Below are 21,809 nucleotides of genomic sequence, written 5' to 3' on the forward strand. Positions count from 1 at the left end.
TGTGAACAGCATGCCACTTTATAATCTCACATCAATAATATCGCCCAATATTGGCTGAAAGGTGCAATGTGTATATTTCAGGAGGATCTCTTGACAGAAATGCAATATAATATAGGTAACTATATTATCAGTGGTGTATAAAGACCTCACACAATCTACTCTATTGTTTTTATTTCCTTAGAATGAGCCTTGAATGCCTAGAATGAGTTTCTATCTACATATACTGCGAGTCCTCTTACATGGAAGCCGCCATTTCACACCGCCGTGTTTCTACAATAGCCCTTAAAGCAGGGGTGCCCAACCCTGCTCCTGGAGGGCTACCGTCCTGCAGACTTCAGCTCCAACACACCTGTCTGTTATTATCAAGCAACCCTGAACACCTTGATTAGCTGCTTCAGCTGTGTTTGATTGGGGTTGGAGCTAAAATCTGCAGGACGGTAGCCCTCAAGGAACAGGGTTGGGCACCCCTGCCTTAAAGGATTAGTCCATTTTCTTAAAAAAAATCCAGATAATTTACTCACCACCATGTCATCCAAAATGTTGATGTCTTTCTTTGTGTATTCGAGAAGAAATGATGTTTTTTGATGAAAACATTACAGGATTTTTCTCATTTTGATGGACTTTAATGGACCCCAACACTTAACAGTTTTAATGCAGTTTAAAATTGCAGTTTTAAAGGACTCTAAATGATTTTTTCCTCTTTTTGCTTGCCAAAAATGTCAATCGTTTCGCTAGATAAGACCCTTATGCCTCATTTGCATTAAAACTGTTAAGTGTTGGGGTCCATTAAAGTCCATTAAAATTAGAAAAATCCTGGAATGTTTTCCTCAAAAAACATAATTCCAGCCAAACCCACTAGCCATGACCCTGTGACCCGAATTAGAGATTGTTTCAAGGAGGGGAGGAGATTTGCATTTTTGATTAAAGATTATGAGGGCACATTCATTTTTTCAAAAATGTAAAAAAAACCACAATATAAAAAAAGTAAAAAAAAACACAAGTTTTTAATTTCAATTTCATTGGGACTTTAAATATTCATTTTCTGCATCCGCCTCAATAATGGTGAAAAATCTTGATTGATTGATTTGATGTTATTTTCAAAGATTATTAGAAACAAAATGATTCCCAGAATATAAGAAGAAACATGCAGTATATGTAGGCCTATATCAATATTGGCTGACGTGAGTTTTTTTTTTTTTGCAAAAATTCAATATTGTGCATCTTGTTTATGTCTTTCTTTGTTCAGTCGAGAAGAAATGATGTTTTTTTGATGAAAATATTCCAGGATTTTTCTAATTTTAATGGACTTTAATGGACCCCAACACTTAACAGTTTTAATGCAGTTTAAAATTGCAGTTTCAAAGGATTCTAAATGATTTCCCCCCCTTTTTTCTTGCCAAAAATGACAATCGTTTCGCTAGATAAGACCCTTTTGCCTTGTTTGGGATCGTTTAGAGTCCTTTGACACTGCAATTTTAAACTGCATTAAAACTGTTAAGTGTTGGGGTCCATTAAAGTCCATTAAAATGAGAAAATGTTTTCTGGAATGTTTTCCTCAAAAAACATAATTCCAGCCAAACCCACCAGCCATACCCTGTGACCCGAAGTAGAGATGGTTTCACATTAATTTTTTCAAAAATGTAAAAAAACACAATATTAAAAAAAAGTTAAAAAAAACACAAGTTTTTAATTTCAATTTCATTGGGACTTTAAATATTTGTTTTCTGCATCCGCTTCAATAATGGTGAAAAATCTTGATTGATTGATTTGATGTTATTTTCGAAGATTATTCGAAACAAAATGATTCCCAGAATATAAGAAGAAACATGCAGTATATGTAGGCCTATATCAATATTGGCTGATGTGAGTTTTTTTTTTTTTGCAAAAATTCAATATTGTGCATCTTGTTGATGTCTTTCTTTGTTCAGTCGAGAAGAAATGATGTTTTTTGATGAAAATATTCCAGGATTTTTCTAATTTTAATGGACTTTAATGGACCCCAACACTTAACCGTTTTAATGCAGTTTAAAATTGCACTTTCAAAGGATTCTAAATGATTTCCCCCCCTTTTTTCTTGCCAAAAATGACAATCGTTTCGCTAGATAAGACCCTAATGCTTCATTTGGGATTGTTTAGGGACCTTTTAAACTGCATTAAAACTGTTAAGTGTTGGGGTCCATTAAAATGAGAAAAAGCCTGGAATGTTTTTCTCAAAAAACATAATTCCAGCCAAACCCACCAGCCATACCCTGTGACCCAAAGTAGAGATTGTAACGAGGAGGGGCGGAGATTTGCATTTTTGATTAAAGATTATGAGGGCACATTATTTTTTTTTCCTATAATTTGTTCAAAAAATGCCACAATATTAAAAAAACACAAGTTTTTAAATTGAATTTCATTGGGACTTTAAATATTAGTTCTCTGCATCCGCCTCAATAATGGTGAAAAATCTTGATTGATTGATTTGATGTTATTATAAACATGCATTTTTTGGCAACAATTCTATATTGTGCATGTTACACTATCATCTGTTCAAGTCATAATTTTCATTATAGTTTGGCTCATTTGTGTTTCGACAAATTTGTTCTCTTAACCACATTTTGACCACCAGATAGCCATCTTTATAGGTCGGGCCTTAAACATCTACCCCCTGTCCTTCCTGATCAATCTGGGCCGAAGACACAAAATCGGTGGACCCTTTCAGCACATGATGATGTTTGCGGGTAAGATGACAACACCTAATTTACCTCCACTTCCTCGCATGATGAACAAAAAAGATTTGAAGTATTTCTTTGCGATCAGATTTGTAACAGTGTCAGGCTGTCTGGTTTGAACTCCAACCTGATGAACGAGACCTAAATTAAGACCGGAAATCAAAATGTATCTAATAATGGCTCTTCATGTGGATCAGATCCCCCTAGATCAGCAGCATCGCCCAGATTAAAGGGCAGTAAAGTGCAGTGCCTATTTAAAAGCACGATTGATCGAATGTGATGCTACTCTGCCATTCCTGCTAAACTCTGTTGTGAATGTTGTTTGTGTTTGTTTTCCATAGGGCTCAGAGGGGCCATGGCGTTCGCATTGGCGATTCGTGACACCGCCACGTACGCTCGGCAGATGATGTTCACTACGACTCTGCTTATTGTGTTCTTCACGGTTTGGGTATTTGGTGGAGGCACAACACCAATGCTGTCCTGGCTGCATATAAGGTCAGAACTCATAAAATCCTGTTTTGGGGTTTCTATGTCTATTAATAAAAGACAAAGATCTTTCTTTATGTTGGTGTTACAGTGTTACTGTTGCTCATACCAAGTTTTAATGATCATGCTTGTTGCATAAAACATTTGGGATACTGAAACTGAACGAGGATTGTACCAAGCACATGATAAAACCAAAGTTGGGGGACCAGCATATTATAGAAACTTGCAGGTGTATTTGTTTGTATCTGGACTAGTAATAACCAACCAGAAATATTAGCATTTATTTACATTTAGCTGATGACTTAAAAAAGAGATTTACTCTAAAAACACCATATAGCATTGTCTCTCAGTAGTCTCTCCGCTTTAGACATCACACCCACCCATATACTGCTTACTGAACGTGTAACGCATAAGGCCCACAGATAGGAAATGTTTCAAAGTCTTGTGTATTTTGCATTCTTTAATGCTCCATCTAAAAACAAAGCTGAACTGTGATTGGTTGCTTTACATGTCAGTCAGACAACCTCTTGTGCGGTTCCAATGAAGCTGGCGTCTGGAGGTTTGGCTAGGCAAGGCCGGTTTGTCAGTAGTAATACTGTTTTACACGGTCTGTCCAGGAGGTGGCAGAAAAGCTCACTGCCGTGATCAAACACAGTTCAACAAATTGGGTCACACTTGATTGTCCTTGCAAGACCTCTCATGATTTTTGGAGTGCAGACATGAAACATTGAGTTTAGTCTGCAACTAAATTCGTACTGTGTTTGTCAACTGCAAATACTTTTCCTATTTTTATCTGGCTTGCGCAGGGATGTAGAAATGGTGCAGATGGGAGAGGAGCTGGAGTTGTTTATCTGACCATATTCTGGGGTTTGTCAGACTGTCTCTCAGCAGGGGCTGACCAGGACTTAGCAGGGCCTATAACAAAAGCTGATAGTTTATTAGATTAAAGAGGATTATTGAGGCGTGATGCTGATGGCAGCTGCTGTAAAATGATATTAGTAAATAACTCTATTTTGTCCTTTAATGTAAACAAATTAGCTCAATACAGTACACTTCTTTTCAAAAACCAACTAATGGCTTTGGATCATTAGAGAGCTCATGCGTTCACTCCTAAAAGGTGCTTCATGATGCCATAAAAGAAAATTTTGGTTCTGTGATGAACCATTCTGTTTCACAAAAGCTTTTTTGTGGCAAAAAAGGTTCTTCAGATTGTACATGGGTATGAAACCATCAAGTTTTGATTCTAGGAATTGAATGAATGTTCACTCCAAAAATGATCAGTCATGTGCTGTTTTGTTAAGCAGATTGTCATTGTTGTTCTTTTACATAAAAAAGTAAATGGCTGTCAAGCAGTAAAAAGGATTTGTTATCTGCCAAACAAAGCAAGCGACATGTGACCCTGGACCACAAAACCAGGCATAAGCACGGGCATATTTGTAGCAACAAAAACTAACAATACATTGTATGGGTTAAAAATATAGATTTTTTTTATGCAAAAAAATTGAATATTAAAAGATCATGTTCCATAAGCATGTATAAAAATATATCCATATTATCCGTAAATATATAAAAAATGTATTTATCATCATTAGTAATATGTATTGCTAAGGACTTGGGACTTGTAAGGATTGTCCCATCCTAACAAACCAAGCATCGATGCTTGCTTATTCGGATGATGTATAATCTCAATAAAAAACTGACCCTGATGACTGGTTTTGTGGTCCAGGGTCACACATAAGCAATATAACATTTAAAGGAATAGTTTAAGAATTGTTGTAAACATGTTGTCATTATCATGCAATTGAGATTTTTTCATTTTTCGAAGTCTCAATTCACTTTAAAGTAGGGATGCTAAACAATTAATCGCGATTAATCGTTAGCAGAATAAAAGTTTTTGTTTACATCACATATGTGTGTAAACTGTGTATAATAAATATGTATATATATAAATATGAATTTTTTTTTTATATATATATATATATTAAGTATTTATATATAATATAAATTATACATAAATATAAAAATGTATATACACATGTAAACATTTCTAAAACATATACATGCATGTGTGTACATTTATTTATACAAAGTTATTATACACAGTTCACACACATATATGATGTAAACAAAAACTTTTATTCTGTTAACGATTAATCGCGATTAATCGTTAAGCATCCCTACTTTAAAGGTACAATTTGTAAGATATTTGCAGTAAAATATCCAAAAACCACTAGTGCGGTGTTATATATTTTGTCTAGCTGATTACTAACAATATCTATAATGTTTTCAACTAATTGTAAATTATGAGAAAATTGCTGCCCTAAACAGTGACACTGGGCAGTGCAGTCGCCAGTAAATGACGTTAATATCTACGTTACCCTTTGTTAGCGCCTTTACTGACGTAAAAACCACATGACAACCGTGTCGTGGACAAATGCGGAAGTAATAGCGTCTGTCGGGCCACTTGCTTTTTTATGGTAAGTTTGTTTGTCTGAACACTTAATTCTGTGCTGTGTTAACAAACCATCGTATTGGACTAATACTGTAACATCTATGACTAACAATTGCGTTTTGAACATTACATGAAACCTTACATAATGAAAAAAAAAGATTGTCATCAAACACAACATTTATAAAACTTGAATACTTTAACTCAAACGCTGATGGCCATCAATCAGACGGGAACGAGAAATCATGTAACACATGAGGTAAAGACAACAAATCCCATCAGTCTACGCTGCTTCGGGGCATCATTTATCTACGTCATTGTTATTGATTTGATCTGGCGCCCTCTAGCGGCGCGGATTATACAATTGCATCTTTAAAAATCTCCCTAATGTTCATAATACATATGAGATTTTGTCTCCGCTAAATGACTAATTTTGCATTCCTCAAAAAGTACAATTTCAAAACTGATTAAAAGACATTGATGATTTTATTTCTTAATTTTATAACCTGAATAAATGCTAAAAAAACTATTATTTATTTTTAGAAGTAGTGTAAGCCTGTATTTTGGTTGTTTATAAACGCAATTTAAATGTTTTAAAGGATTGTATAAACATTTCAGGCGTTTGCTCATGCACATCTGGCATTGTTTGTGTTGTCTATGGAATGGTGGGTTTTTAAGTAAATAAAACGTGCCTGTTTTGTTATGTGGATGTGAGGTTGTGTTATGTGGTCAGTGGGATGGTATGTTAGTGCGCACCAGTATATGCAGCCAGTTAAACAAGTAATTAACTTCTTGTACTGTATCTGCAGCCAGAGAGATTGTAGGTTGTGGTGTGTGTGTTTTGCTTAATTAAATGAGCCGTGGGTTGGAACAGTGTAGTAAATCAAACACATCTGTAGACCAGCAGTATACATTGTTTGTAGGTCAGCAACATAAATTCACTTAAGTTCATGCGAAGGTACTTCTATTGCTACTGGAAAATAAAACCTAATCCCAAAATTTAAAACCCTAATGCTATCCAAAGTGTATATTGCATCCTTTCTTCAGCTTTGAAATGCAATGGTGGTTAACATTTTAAAGCTTGAAATAACACTTTTTATTGTATTTTTTGTGTTTTTATATACATCGAATCTCATTGGTTCTTACATTTTGATAAAACTAGTCATGTACCAATAATATATCATGCTACTGACCATGTTTGCTATTACATAGCCAATTGTATGTTTAGAATAATAAGCAATGTATTAATCGCTAAATAAGCTCAAAATATTAAAGGGACACTCAACTTTATAAAAAAAAAGAAGATTTTTAAAGATATTACACAGCACCTGAAAGTAGTCCCATTGGTAACTTTTAATAGCAGAGGACGATTTTTGGGCACTGTGTAATATTGCGCCTCCTTCAGCCATGTTACGGCAGCAAAGTCCTTGATTATTACGCCAGAATGAGAGTATAGTTCCTAGCCATTTCGGCCTAGAAAATCGCAACTTTAAAATTTTCATCGATCTTAGTACACGATGTAACTACAGAAGGGTCAAGTTTTAAATGGGAAAAATATCGAAACTCTTTGGTTATTTTTAAGCGCGATGCTAATGGTCTAATCAGATTTAATGGATTATGCTAAACTATGCTAAAAGTGGTACCGCCAGACCTGGAGATCGGCTGAATGGATTTCAAAACAGTAAAAATTAAATGTTTAACTCTAGGGGAGCTTAAAAAAAAGCATATTTTTAAAAAAGTGGAGTGTCCCTTTAATCTTTTTTGTAACATATATCGTTTTGCTTTAGAAGACTAATGAGGAGCTCAGATGCAAAAGCCGCTAAACATCATCTCTTTCAAAAATGAGATAATGTTGATATTGACAGAATGTTCTCAGCATGTACTGTATTACATTTTCATCAAATACTTTAGCTTTAAATCTTGGCCTCAGGCCATTCAGAAAAAAATGCTTTGTTGGCAGAATCCGCATCGATTTTTCAGCAAAGTCCTCCAAGATTACAGACTGTGCAAAACGACTGTTGATCACATTGTGAGTACATGAACCTGAAAACAAACCAAATGTGGCAGCCACATGGACCACAGAACCCCCCCCCAAATGTGTGGTTGCGTTTCTTCATTTTTACATTTTGACTTTGATCATTTGCAATGTTTTTAGTTGCATCTTTAGTGATTTTGCAACTGTTGGATGTTTTTGTCATAAAAGCTTGCATGCAAACTTAACCCTTGTATTACTTTAATGATGCATGGATATGCTTTTGGAGCTTTAAAATATTTGCATTACAAAGCTAGATAGGGACAGAATATTATGTATTATACTGTAGCTCCGGTTGTGCTCAGCAGAAATAGGAAATTACACATGGCATGAAGAAAATATCGGATAATTAAAATTCTGGTGAACTATTGCTTTAAATTGTTGTGTTTGCTAATATTGCTCATACTTTAAACTAATAGGTTCATCTTATTAAATTGATAGTTTCATTAAGGTATGTAAAGAATAGAAAATCATACTGAGGAGACTTGATGCTTGACTTATTTTTGACCAATAAACATACAAAACACCTTGGCAACCACTAAGCAATACTTCTGCACCCACCAAGAACCCCCTAGTAACCACATATAAAAAATTAACCACTTGGAACGCCTTAAAAGCCACATCACCCATGGTGACAGGTTGTAGAGGGGGAAGCACCACATTTCGCATTTTCCTGTAACGTTAGCTTGTCAAACTAAGTTTTAGTGTGATGGCAGCTTGACAGTGATGCCTCTCTGCAGGAACATCCAATTATTCATTGATAAACAAACTTTTCTGGTGATGATAAACATTTTATGTGCTATTCCCCAATAAAATTTATGTTAATAAATGGTTTTGCCCTGGCAACGAGACCAATAAGGACAAATGAATATTTTCTTTAAAAAAACACGCTTTGTAAAAAGTTGATAAGGATGTTTTGAGTTTATACTGAAATGCTGATAAAATTGCCTTTACAGTAAACATAAAGGGATCTTTAACTACCAACTATCAGGATGAATCCAACATTGCTTTCTCTGGAAAAAACTTTGACACTATAATTTTGAAGGTGTACTTTGTTTAGTAAATTGGGTACTTGGATCCAGGCTGTTGTAAAATGCAAATAAAAGCACAACACAAGTTGAACAATATTACTGTTAAAAAGAATAATAATAATAATATTGGATAATAAACATAATATAATAGAATGGTATAACATTTTTACTGCATTTTGAAACTCTTATTTTTTCTCTCTAAAGATCACATAAAAATAAAAATAAATAGTATGTTTTGATTGACAGCACAGCAGACCACTGGCCTGTTGTGTACAGAATTAGTTTTTAGAAAGCTGTGAATATCTTCTTTGCGGTTTGTGAGCATGCTCATGAAACATTGAATCATGCAAGTGCATGCAAAGCAGAAAGTGAGAGCTCATGCATTATGAAAATGTAGTAAATGCAGCTATCAGTCATTTCCTGTTTCATTCGTACACTGTACTCTTCGCTCACTGCAGACAGTTGCTTTGAAGTAGATTCGTTTAGATAATTGTTCATTGCACGGGTTATGTAGTAAATTAATCTTTTGTCCGTTGGTAAAATATGTTGTGTTTATTTAACTGAGTGCTGCCTGAGGCCATGGTTTTGTGATGCCAATAATGGACAACTCTTAAGTGCAGCAGTGCTTGCACTTTCAGTCAGCTGACAGTTTTGTTTAACAAAAAAAAGGATGTGGTTAGGGGCTGTTTACACTGGGTATTAAGATGTGTTTTCATCAATCTGATCACAAGTGGACGAGAGAAACACATTACGTTTACACCTGGTATTTAAATCCTTTTCTTTTGTCCACTTTTGACCCCTTCTGTCCTGAATACTGTGAGGGGTGGTCTGTGAGACGGTGGGCGAGTCCCTCTGCTGTCATTCAAACGCGAGCGGGAGTAATTATGAGTTTATATGGACGCAAACTAATATTATGTCGGAGTCCACTGCTTGTTTAGCAAGTAAACGTGCTGCACAGTGTTTTTTACGTGTGTATGTAAGAGCTTTCTCTGAATTTTCAGCGCAATTGATGAAATAGGATCGCGCAACTTTCACACGCTTTCAAAACGAAACTACGGAGATCAGCCGCTTTAGGTTTATCAATGAAAGGCTAAAAATAGCGCTGTTCACCGTATATTCATGCCAGAAGTCAAAAAAGACGTAAAACTTGTGTTTAACACCTCAGATTAGATGAATGGTCGGAGAGAAGGCGGTCGCGTGTGGCTGTTCGAACACATTCAACCACATATGCGTTTCGCAACTCCAAAGCGGTCCGATCGAAAGTGGTTTCGACTACCTCTGCATGTGGTTGAAAGTGGTCGAAAGTGGACGAGCTCAAAACGTTTTGAATACCGTTTACACCTGGCATCAACGTCGTCCACTTGTGATCCGATCGACGAAAACGCATTTTAATGCCAAGTGTAAACAGCCTCTTATTCTCTCTCATTCTGCAAAGGGTTTCCATTTCTGCCAATGCACGAGAGTTGACCCCTCATTTTGGCATTTATTGATATTTAGTGAGGAGTGGTTTCTATTACTTTACACATGTTCACATACACGCACATACCAAACAATCTTCGACTGGGATTGTCTCGTGCTTTGGGCCATGTAATCAATGTGCAATTTAAAGAAGGAATCCAATATCTCATTTGGAAAAAGTCAGAGGAAATTGTAATAAAAAGACTTGAACAGGCATTTTATTTCCTTTATTCATGCTTAGCAGGTCACTTGAGAGTAAAAAGGATTTCGCCTTTAAAACTAAAATCATTGTTGGATATTTAAATCCCTGTTTAATGGAGTTTAACAAAAGCGAGCCTATACATGGTACTAGCATTCACTGTATACAATAGTACATGTAGCACTGTTCTACAAGTGACCTTATCAGTGCACCAAAACAACAAAAGCGGCATTTACAAAACTATCGTTCCAGATCTAGGCCAGACTGCTTTTCATAGCATTGGTTTAGATTCTGAGTGTTAACCACTTCACTTTTTCTAGAACAGCTCAGGGAGGTTCCTCTCACTCCGTAAACATTCAGCTCGACACACACAGAGCCAATTCAGAGCTGGAATGTTAACCACACATTGGACACAGTGCTGGGTTTTATATATGGTAATGCCTGTTTTGCATGAAGTGGTTGAATCAAAAGTATTTAAAAGTTGAGAATGAGATTTTCTCTTCTTAGTTGGGCAAATATGAAAATGTGTACTTTCAATGGTTAATTTAATGCCACTTATTGTGCCAGCAGAAAATATTGCATGTTTTTCAGTCTTACAGTAGCTGTGTTTCCATTATTATTATTATTATTATTATTATTATTATTATTATTATTATTAATCATAATCATAATAATCATAATATCCATATTATTATTATTATTATTATCCATTATTCCATAAATTTTGTGCAAAACATTAGTCTAATGTTGACAAAAAACTATTGCGCAAAGATGGTGTTTCCATTTAACCAATAAAAGTGAAACGAAAGTGACAATCTTGTCAAGTATGCAACGCATACTCGAAATATGACCTCTGCATTAGAGCCCTGCACGGGCCAAAAACTCCAGCCCTAACCCTGCCCTGGCCGAAGTGTTCAAGCCCTACCCGACCCCAGCCCGACAATGCCTGCAATTTTTTCAGCCCGAACCCGACCTGACCCGAGACCAATATCTATCACTTTTAAGCTCTCTGACGCGCGCTGTCTCTGCTACACACGCAAACACACACAATGAGGAGCGACCCCGACCCGAGCCTGGTCTGTGTAAAAAAAAACGGCCCGAGCCCGGCACAAATGGGCTTAGCCTGTCGGGCCCCGACGGGCTGGCAGGGCTCTACTCTGCATCCCAGTCAGTAGTGAACACATGCACTGCAATTTGTAAACGCATACACCTGGAGCAGTGGGCAGCTATCCCAGCACCTGGGTAGCAATTTCAGTAAGGTGCCTTGCTCAAGGGACCCAACGGCCTTGAGACTCGAACCGGAAACTCTCGGGTTATAAGCCTGACTCTAATGACTAGGCTACAATTGCCCCGAAATAGTGGGGCAAAACCGATGTTATGAGACTAAGCGTAATTTATTAGACTAAACATAATTTTTTTCTTGCGATAAATTATACCAAAATCCATGGCCACGAGTGTGTTCGACTTAATAGGGCACCGCGAAGACAACATGTGGATGACATCAAAATACAGCTAGGGCATCTCGAAAGCGTAAAGAGCAGAAGACTCCCCAATCGCTACACTGTAAAAAAACCCCGTAGAAATTGCAGCTGGGTTGCCGGTAATTTACCGTAGATTTACATTTATGTTATTTACTGGCAAGAGTTTGTTCAAAGTTAAATGAACATTAAACATTTAGAAGTCTTTGTCTTTACAGAGTAAAACTAAAAAAAACAGCATCAAGCAAAACATTCTGGGAAACAAAATCTGAAGCAAAAAACAGAAAAAGGTTGATGATGATTTCTGATTCCCATAATGCTTTGCATGAGGCTGTTATTGTATAGTTTTATTCTGTAAAGATAAAGACTTGTTAATATTTAAAATTTATTTAACTTTGAACAAACTCTTGCCAGTAAATAACATAAATGTAAATCTACGGTAAATTACCGGCAACCCAGCTGCAATAACATTGAAATTTCTACGGATTTTTTTTACAGTGTACCGCAATATTTTGATGTGATGCACTTGAAGCTTCTTTTAATACACATGATTTGACCACACATCTTCTGTCTTGTGTTACAATTAAACATATTTAAAGAATGATCATGTGAATTTTACGCACGTCAGGTAAACTGTAAATCGCAAAATCTGTTTCAGTTTTGCAATTATATTACTTGTCTGAGTTGGGATGAGTGTAATTTTTGGTGATATGGGAGGTTATGCGAAATTGCTGTGTTCCCAATGGGTGCATTTTTTATTTGCTAATTTAATTTGCGCAATTTGAAGGGTAAAGGAAACACAGCTAGTGTGTAATATATGCACACACATATTATATTATATATAAAGAATTTGGCTAAAAAAGGGGGATAATCCCTTTTTAAATATTTTATTAAAACATTTATTAATATGTTATCATGTTTTTATTGTATTTTATTGTACATTTTTTAGTTATGAAGGCTTAAATCAAAACAAACCAATTGCAGTTTGATTGATATTAATTAATTAACTAGTTATTTTGTTTTGAAACCAAACTCTTACGCATATATACGCATATATACAGTACAGTGGCGGCTCGTTACTGCTCATCCGAGGGGCGCAAATTCAAAATATGTGTATATGTGTGAACCATGCATGTGTGAACCATGTGCATGACGTGTTTTGTCAAAATAAGTGCCTGCTGCACACGCGTCAAAACCGTTTATAATAAAAGAGACGCTCACGTTTACAAAATACACGCAAGACACTCCCTTAACAGTAAACTCTGATTACGCATGAGATTATGCGAGTATCTGGCAAACGTGAGTGTCTCTTTTATCATAAACCCTTCAGACACGTCTGCAGCAGGCACTTATTTTGACAAGACACGTGATGCACATATGTTCACTTGACACGCCGAACACATATTTTGAAATTACGAACCACACACATGAGGGGCTACATACATGTTGTGACGAACTTCACATCGAGCGCCCTCGAAAAAGAAGTCACCGGCCGCCACTGATTAAGTGTATATGTATGCATTTTCTAAGTAATTGTACATTGTGATTGTACAATCTAAGAAACAGAGATTGAAAGACTCTTTGCATTCTGATAGAATATCATAGATCTGTCAGCTTTGATGTGTGAAGTGTTTGATGTGTAAAGGACCGGTCTCAAACTTGCTGTATTGTGCCCAGAGTGGGAGAGTCTTCGACAGCAGAGAAGGAGAGACTGCATAGACTATGGCGTTACATCAGGTGATATTTTGCATTCTTGCACAGGTGGAGGTAACTACACTTAATTTAAAAACATGCACATTGGGAAGTATGTTACAAATGCATTTGCTTATGTTTCAACCAAGCACATCTTTTCCTGTTAACATCTCCTGCTTCCAACTATCTTTTATTGTACTCCTGATCATACTCTTATTGAACTCTCAATTGTTGTAAACCTGCTCTGCTGCAGTGGTCAGCCAGAATGGCTTTTATTTGCTGATGCTAATAGCTAGAGACCTGGGTAGTAGTCTATTCTATGTTGTGCTTTAGCCTACTATACTAGTCTACTTTACTATACTGTACTGCACTTTAGTCTATTGTACTGCATTGCACTGTACTGTACTGCAATCTTGTCTGCAATTCTGTACAGAAAAAAATACAAGCAAGTACAAAAATTGTTACTGGTGTCGGGACCTTTTCAAAAAGTACATTTTTGTACCACATTGGTACCTGTACATCCTGGTACCTCAATGGTACATATCTGTACCAAAATGGTACATATAAGGAATTTATTTATTTTTTATTAAAGAAGGATTATGCAAAATACAATGATACAGAGGACAATTAATTTTAACATCCTTCAGTTATTTATACACTAACACACATAAAATACACCCTCCCCAGGTAGCATGGATACAAAAAAAACATAATTCCTGGTTACAGAAGCTTAACAAATACAATAAAATTAGGACCCGTGCATGACTTCCTTTATGTAAAGGAGATGAAAACCGGACTGTCATTGGGATAGTGCATATGTACAGCGTAGGTTAACTAGTGGGTAGAAGAAATAAATACGCAAACGGAAGAAAATAAGGAATTTTTAAAAGGAAACGTCCCAGTGAAAACTTTTGTACCTTTTTTTCTGAGAGTGCACTACACTGAAGTTTATTCTACTATAATGTATTGTAGTCTAGTGAGTCTACTATACTCTAGTCTACTCTAATATACTGTACTATGCACTTGTCTGCTTTACTCTACTGCACTCTCGTCTACTATATAATACTGTTGTATATTCTACTATACTGTTCTGTACTGTATTGCGCTCTAGCTTATTATACTGCACTGCACTATACTATACTATACTACAGTGGTTCTCAAACTGGGGCAGTGGCCCCCTGGCTCAGATGGTGCCAGGGGGCCCAAGATTAATGATATTTTATAAAATACATCAATTTATTTCAAATTCTATGTAATTAATCCTCAGAAAAATAAGGCTACTTATTATATTTATACTTTGTTTAATTCAAATTTTAAGTTTTTAAATGTTTTATGTCATTTTTTTTTTTGGTGGGGCATGAGGGGGATCATCGTATAGTACACAGGAGAACCACTGCTGTACTATACTGTGCTATACTGTAGTCTACTATGCTGTACTGGTCTTAACTGTATTGTGCTCTAGCTTACTATACAGTTTAGTAGAGCATACTAGATTATTGTATTGTACTCTAGTCTATAATAGTATGTTGCACTGTACCGTAGCGTACTATACTATACTACACTACACTACACTATACTGTGCTATAATGTAGTCTACTATGCTGTACTGTGCTCTAGCTTACTATACAGTTTAGTAGAGCATACTAGATTATTGTATTGTACTCTAGTCTATAATAGTATATTGCAGTGTACCGTATCATACTATACTATACTATACTACACTACACTACACTATACTGTGCTATACTGTAGTCTACTATGCTTTACTGTACTCTAGCTTACTATACAGTTTAGTAGAGCATACTAGATTATTGTATTGTACTCTAGGCTATTATAGTATATTGCATTGCACTGTAACGTAGCGTACTATACTATACTAAACTAAACTACACTACACTACACTATACTGTGCTATACTGTAGTCTACTATGCTGTACTGTTCTTTACTGTATTGTGCTCTAGCTTACCATACAGTTAAGTAGAGCATACTAGATTATTGTATTGTACTCTAGTCTATAATAGTATATTGCACTGCACTGTACCGTAGCGTACTATACTATACTACACTACACTACACTATACTGTGCTATACTGTGTTATACTGTAGTCTACTATGCTGTACTGTGCTCTGGCTTACTATACAGTTTAGTAGAGCATACTAGATTATTGTATTGTACTCTAGTCTATAATAGTATATTGCACTGCACTGTACCGTAGCGTACTATACTATACTACACTACACTACACTATACTGTGCTATAATGTAGTCTACTATGCTGTACTGTGCTCTAGCTTACTATACAGTTTAGTAGAGCATACTAGATTATTGTATTGTACTCTAGTCTATAATAGTATATTGCAGTGTACCGTATCATACTATACTATACTATACTACACTACACTACACTATACTGTGCTATACTGTAGTCTACTATGCTTTACTGTACTCTAGCTTACTATACAGTTTAGTAGAGCATACTAGATTATTGTATTGTACTCTAGGCTATTATAGTATATTGCATTGCACTGTAACGTAGCGTACTATACTATACTAAACTAAACTACACTACACTACACTATACTGTGCTATACTGTAGTCTACTATGCTGTATTGTTCTTTACTGTATTGTGCTCTAGCTTACCATACAGTTAAGTAGAGCATACTAGATTATTGTATTGTACTCTAGTCTATAATAGTATATTGCACTGCACTGTACCGTAGCGTACTATACTATACTACACTACACTACACTATACTGTGCTATACTGTGTTATACTGTAGTCTACTATGCTGTACTGTGCTCTGGCTTACTATACAGTTTAGTAGAGCATACTAGATTATTGTATTGTACTGTAGTCTATTATAGTATATTGCACTGCACTGTACCGTAGCGTACTATACTATACTAAACTACACTACACTACACTATACTTTACTATACTGTAGTCTACTATGAGGTACTCTGCTCTAGCTTACTATACAGTTTAGTAGAGCATACTAGATTATTGTATTGTACTCTAGTCTATTAAAGTATATTGCACTGCACTGTGCCGTAGCGTACTATACTAAACTACACTATACTGTGCTATACTGTAGTCTACTATGCTGTACTGTTCTTTACTGTATTGTCCTCTAGCTTACCATACAGTTTAGTAGAGCATACTAGATTATTGTATTGTACTCTAGTCTATAATAGTATATTGCACTGCACTGTGCCATAGCGTACTATACTATACTACACTACAGTACACTATACTTTACTATACTGTTGTCTACTATGAGGTACTCTGCTCTAGCTTACTATACAGTTTAGTAGAGCATACTAGATTATTGTATTGTACTCTAGTCTATTATAGTATATTGCACTGCACTGTGCCGTAGCGTACTATACTAAACTACACTATACTGTGCTATACTGTAGTCTACTATGCTGTACTGTTCTTTACTGTATTGTGCTCTAGCTTACCATACAGTTTAGTAGAGCATACTAGATTATTGTATTGCACTCTTGTCTATTATAGTCTACTGCACTGCACCATATTGTACTGTACTGTATTATACTACACTATTATATACTACTATACTAGTCTTTTCTGTATTGTGCTCTAGCTTAATATACAGTATAGTAGAGCATACTAGATTATTGTATTGTACTAGTCTATTGCAGTACAGTATATTGCACAACTACTGCACTGCACCATATTGTCCTGCACTGTACTGTATTATACTATACTATACTTTGCTATACAGTACTGTGGTCTAGCTAGCTTACTATACAGTTTAGTAGAGCATACTACATTTACATTTATTCATTTAGCTGACGCTTTTATCCAAAGCGACTTACAATTGCTATATAATGTTATGTCAGAGGTCGCACGCAGGAGCAACTAGGGGTTAAGTGTCACGGTGGATTCGAACCCGGGTCTCTCACACCAAAGGCGAGTGTCTTATCCACTGCGCCATCACCACCTCGTGATGGCTACAATACTAGACTACAATACTAGATTATTGTATTGTAGTCTAGTGACTAGTCTATTATAGTATACTGCACTGTACCGTACCATACCGTATTATATTATACTATACTAAACTATAGTCTACTCTAGTCTAATCTACTCTACTATGCTTTAGTCCAGTGGTTCTCAATCCTGGTCTTGGAGGACCACTGCGCAGCACATTTTGGATGTCTCTCTTATCTGACAGATTCAGTTCAGTCAGATCTCTGTTAATGAGCTGATGATTTGTATCAGCTGTGGTAAAAAAGGTAGACAAGAGAACAGTATGGTCCTGGAGCCCACTGCTCTAGTCCACTTTACTGTACTATAGTCTACCATAATGTACTATAATCTAGTCTTCTATTTTAATGTACTGTTGTTAACTCTCTTCTGCAATCTATAAATAACTGCAGCAAACATTTGCAAGTTACTACTTCCTTTGGACAAACACATCTGTTCTTAGCGGATATTCTCCAGTGTCAGTGGACTCTTCCAGGAATGTATTTCAAACTGGTGGGAGTGACTTTAAGGGAATGTGAATGTGTGTGGGTGGTCACTTTAGTTCACATTGAGGTGTCCGAGGAAATCTGCAAACTAATGGCACTTTTCCATTGTGTGGTTTGACACGGCTCGGTACCACTCGGCTCGGGACACTTCACTTTGGCATGTTTGCTTTTCCATTGCAATTTTAGTATGGCTTGCTTGAAACCTAAACCGAGGTGGTACTAAAAACGTATCAGGTATCCCAAAACTGAGCTGTTGTGGCGGCCGTACTATTGAGTGGAAATGCTCCATAAGCTCACTGTCCCACTCACACCAGATGAGTAAGACCAAACAGCAATAGTAACAGTATTTTTTATAATGATTAAATCAGTATTTTCATGTACCTGCATTGAAAGGAGCATGCAGCTGTCTGCTGTATTGCAACTACATGCTCAAGCTGATAGCTGACTATCTTGAAGAAATGTTGGTTATCCACCACACTCATATCTACGTGCATATCTTTGCACTGCGTTTTTGTCATATTTTGACCCCTTTGTGACCCCCTAATGTAATCCATCCTCCAGCCCGCATGCCTGGTTACTAAAGGAGCTTAATGTTTCTCCCAGTCTAACCGAAGCTATCCATCCGCTCTTGTCTTTTGTTCGACTTTTTCCATTGTCATCTCCTCTCAACCGCCTCAAGTTTTTGGATTCAATCCTTTTCTTGTACACAGTTCATGATCCAGGCTTCCCCATAATTTCCCCTTCCCCTAGGCCCAAGAACAGATCTTCCCAGAGTTCTTAGCCGTATTTCTATTTGGACTGCTCAGCCCCCCTCCAAAAAAACCTCGGGGGAGTAAAAAACTCCTCTTTTGTTTCTCAGACAGTCCTCCAGACGTGGTAGAAATAACAGCAGCTTGTTAAAACACCCAGTATGTTGCAGATATACGCCACTGGATTTGGCAGGAGCATGTTATCCTTTATTTATCCTCTCCTCGGAATTTTAATTAATGTCGCCCACCTTTTGGGAAATAGATATTCTTTACCGACTCTGAAAAGATAAGATGTTCAATAAAGGTTGTGTGAAAGAGACCGATAATAATACAGCTCATTCTGTTTAAATTGGCCCTTGTCCACATGGGCGGCACTGAATGTCCCAGAATGCCTGAGCATCTGTTAATCCGCAAGCCAACTCTAAACTTCACAATGAAGTCTCTGTTTGTTCGCCGGGTTTAAAAGCCGGCCTAAATTCAGCTTTATCATATAGCCGCTGCTTTAATTGATATCGGGAAAGAAAGACAAGCTATTGCGTCAAGAAACAGCAAATGTACTAAAAGGCCAGAATGAAAGTTCACCTAATGTATCAATTATCTCAACATGGTCTCGGCCCTTCTGAGCTCCTAAAGGTCTCATGGGTCGTCCTCATATTTCAGCCGGTCAAGAAAAGGCAACATGGCTGACCAATAACACAAAGCAGATGTCTGGTGTAAGTGTGCTTCTCAACAAAGTTGCACAAAGAGTGAATTATGTAGGAAAGCTGTTTTAGCATTTCCCAGAATTCACAATTTTTTGGGAATTTTAGCAGCATTTCTTACAGAATTAAAGGGATAGTTCACCTAAAAATGAAAATAATGTCATTAATGACTCACCCTCATGTCGTTCCAAACTTGTAAGACCGCCGTTCATCTTCGGAACACAGTTTAAGATGTTTTAGATTTAGTCCGAAAGCTTGTTTGACCCTTCATTGAAAATCTATGTACGGTATACTGTCCATGAGCAGAAAGGTAATAAACACATCATCAAAGTAGTCATGTGACATCAGTGGGTCAGTTAGAATGTGTTGAAGCATTGAAAATACATTTTGGTCCAAAAATAACAATAAAAATTACGACTTTATTCAGCATTGTCTTCTCTTCTGCGTCTGTTGTGAAGCGTATGTGCGAGACTAAAGTCACGTGACTGCAGTGACGCGGATGACGTGTTATCCTCAGACATGTTTGCAAAGTTTTTTTTTTCAAACTTACAGCATGTGTCTCCCTCAGACTGTAAACGAAGCTCGGGCGCACAAAAAAACAGCTGGGGCGCACCAGATAACACGTCAGACGCGTCGTAAGTCATCCTGCCGTCACAGGACTTTAGTCCCGCGCATGCGCTTCACACGAGAAGACAATGCTGAATAAAGTCTTATTTTTTGTTATTTTACGACCAAAATGTATTTTCAATGCTTGGACACATTCTTACTGACCCTCTGATGTCACATGGACTACTTTGATGAAGATTTTATTACCTTTCTGGATATGGAGAGTATATCGTACGTAGATTTTCAATGAAAGGTCAACAAGCTCTCGGACTAAATCTAAAACACCTTAAACTGTGTTGCAAAGATGAACAGAGTTTTTACAAGTTTGGAACTACATGAGGGTGAGTCATTAATGACATTATTTTCATTTTTGGGTGAACTATCCCTATAACTTTTTGATGTGGAGGAATCTTGACAGATTCATGAAGGAATTCTGATTCAAATTGCCAGCGCATTCGTTAAACAGAGCCAGAAATAATAATTTGCGATTTTATAGAACACTAATATGTTTTCGTAAAATAGATTTACAAGAGTTTTAGTCCTTTTTATGACATTAAATTTGGAATGCAGAATTGCAACTCTGCCATCACTGATAGCGGTGCAGGAAACAGCACATGCTGCAAGTTTATGTGTGTTATAAGGTACGGACATTGTTAATATTCTTTGCTCGAGTATGTGACTTCCTTTTATTATTTATAAAAGCCTGCAACCAGCAGCAGAATGATGTGAAGTGTCACTGCGTGTGCACAGCAAATGCTTATGTCTCACATGGGCTTACAGACACAAACCACAATATCCTCCATAGACCCTGACATAGATTTTGTGTTTCTTGTAGAGTCGGAGTTGACCCAGATCAGGATCTTCAGCCATGTGGAGACAGTTTCCAGGTCCTGCAGGGTGTAAGTTTGAATTTTTTTTTTACGCTTTTTAATGTTGTTGTTTTTTTTGACAGAATTAAGAATATGGCAACACAGCATTCACACAAATGAGTGTGGGGAAAAAACAACAATGAGATCCTTTCCTTTAGCAGTTTCACACCACATATATAGCCATAAAGACCACATGTAAATTTTTGCCTTAATTTTACATCTATTAAAATGGGTGGATGCTGTTTTAGGCCTTTTTATTTGTACGTGACAGCTCATGAAAAAATGTAGAACATATTTAAAAGCATTTGGACCCAGCACATAGTGGATAACAACCGGCTACATGTACATTAAAACACTTATTACATGCCTATTTCCCTCTTAAGTAAGGTAAGGAACAATTTATTTGGTCATTTTGAACAAATACAGCCCTTGTACAAGGAAAACGTGTTTGCTTTCAGTTTTAAAGGGGTCATATAATGAGTTTTTTTTTTACTGTAAAATAAGTCTTTGGTGTTCACAGATTGCTTATGTGAAGTTTAAGCTTAAAATACCCCACAGATTATTAAATATAGCATTTTAAAATTCCCATTGTGTGGGCCTGAGCAAAAATTTGCTCTTTTTTGGGGGTTGTCCTTTCTTATGCAAATTAGTGGCACTGATCGCAATGATGGTGGTTTGTTGCAATTGAAACTCAATTGTGCCGTCAATTATTTTCTCTCTCTCTCGCTCTTTCTCTCTGCATTAAGTGGCAGTGCTGTGGTTGGATATTGCAGATTAAGGGGCGGCATTACTGTAATGCTACGTACCTCACAAAACAAGCGAAATCTGAACGACCTATTTTTT

At 36.6% G+C, this 21,809-nt stretch overlaps 1 protein-coding gene across 2 annotated transcripts in view; it reads left to right on the top strand.

Annotated features, from left to right (window-relative positions):
- The window catches only part of slc9a7 (solute carrier family 9 member 7), a 62,868-nt gene that overhangs the window by 25,070 nt on the left and 15,989 nt on the right, over positions 1-21,809 (top strand). The window contains exons 11-14 of one of the 2 annotated variants that reach the window (XM_065272764.2): positions 2,612-2,723; positions 3,056-3,209; positions 13,525-13,584; positions 20,933-20,996. In XM_065272764.2, coding sequence (XP_065128836.1) covers positions 2,612-2,723; positions 3,056-3,209; positions 13,525-13,584; positions 20,933-20,996 — 390 coding nt within the window. The remainder of the gene's footprint in view (positions 1-2,611; positions 2,724-3,055; positions 3,210-13,524; positions 13,585-20,932; positions 20,997-21,809) is intronic. The other variant, XM_065272765.2, reaches the window with a different exon arrangement.

This window comes from Paramisgurnus dabryanus, chromosome 7 (assembly GCF_030506205.2).
Source record: "Paramisgurnus dabryanus chromosome 7, PD_genome_1.1, whole genome shotgun sequence".
In the NCBI taxonomy this organism is placed as follows: Eukaryota; Metazoa; Chordata; class Actinopteri; order Cypriniformes; family Cobitidae; genus Paramisgurnus; species Paramisgurnus dabryanus.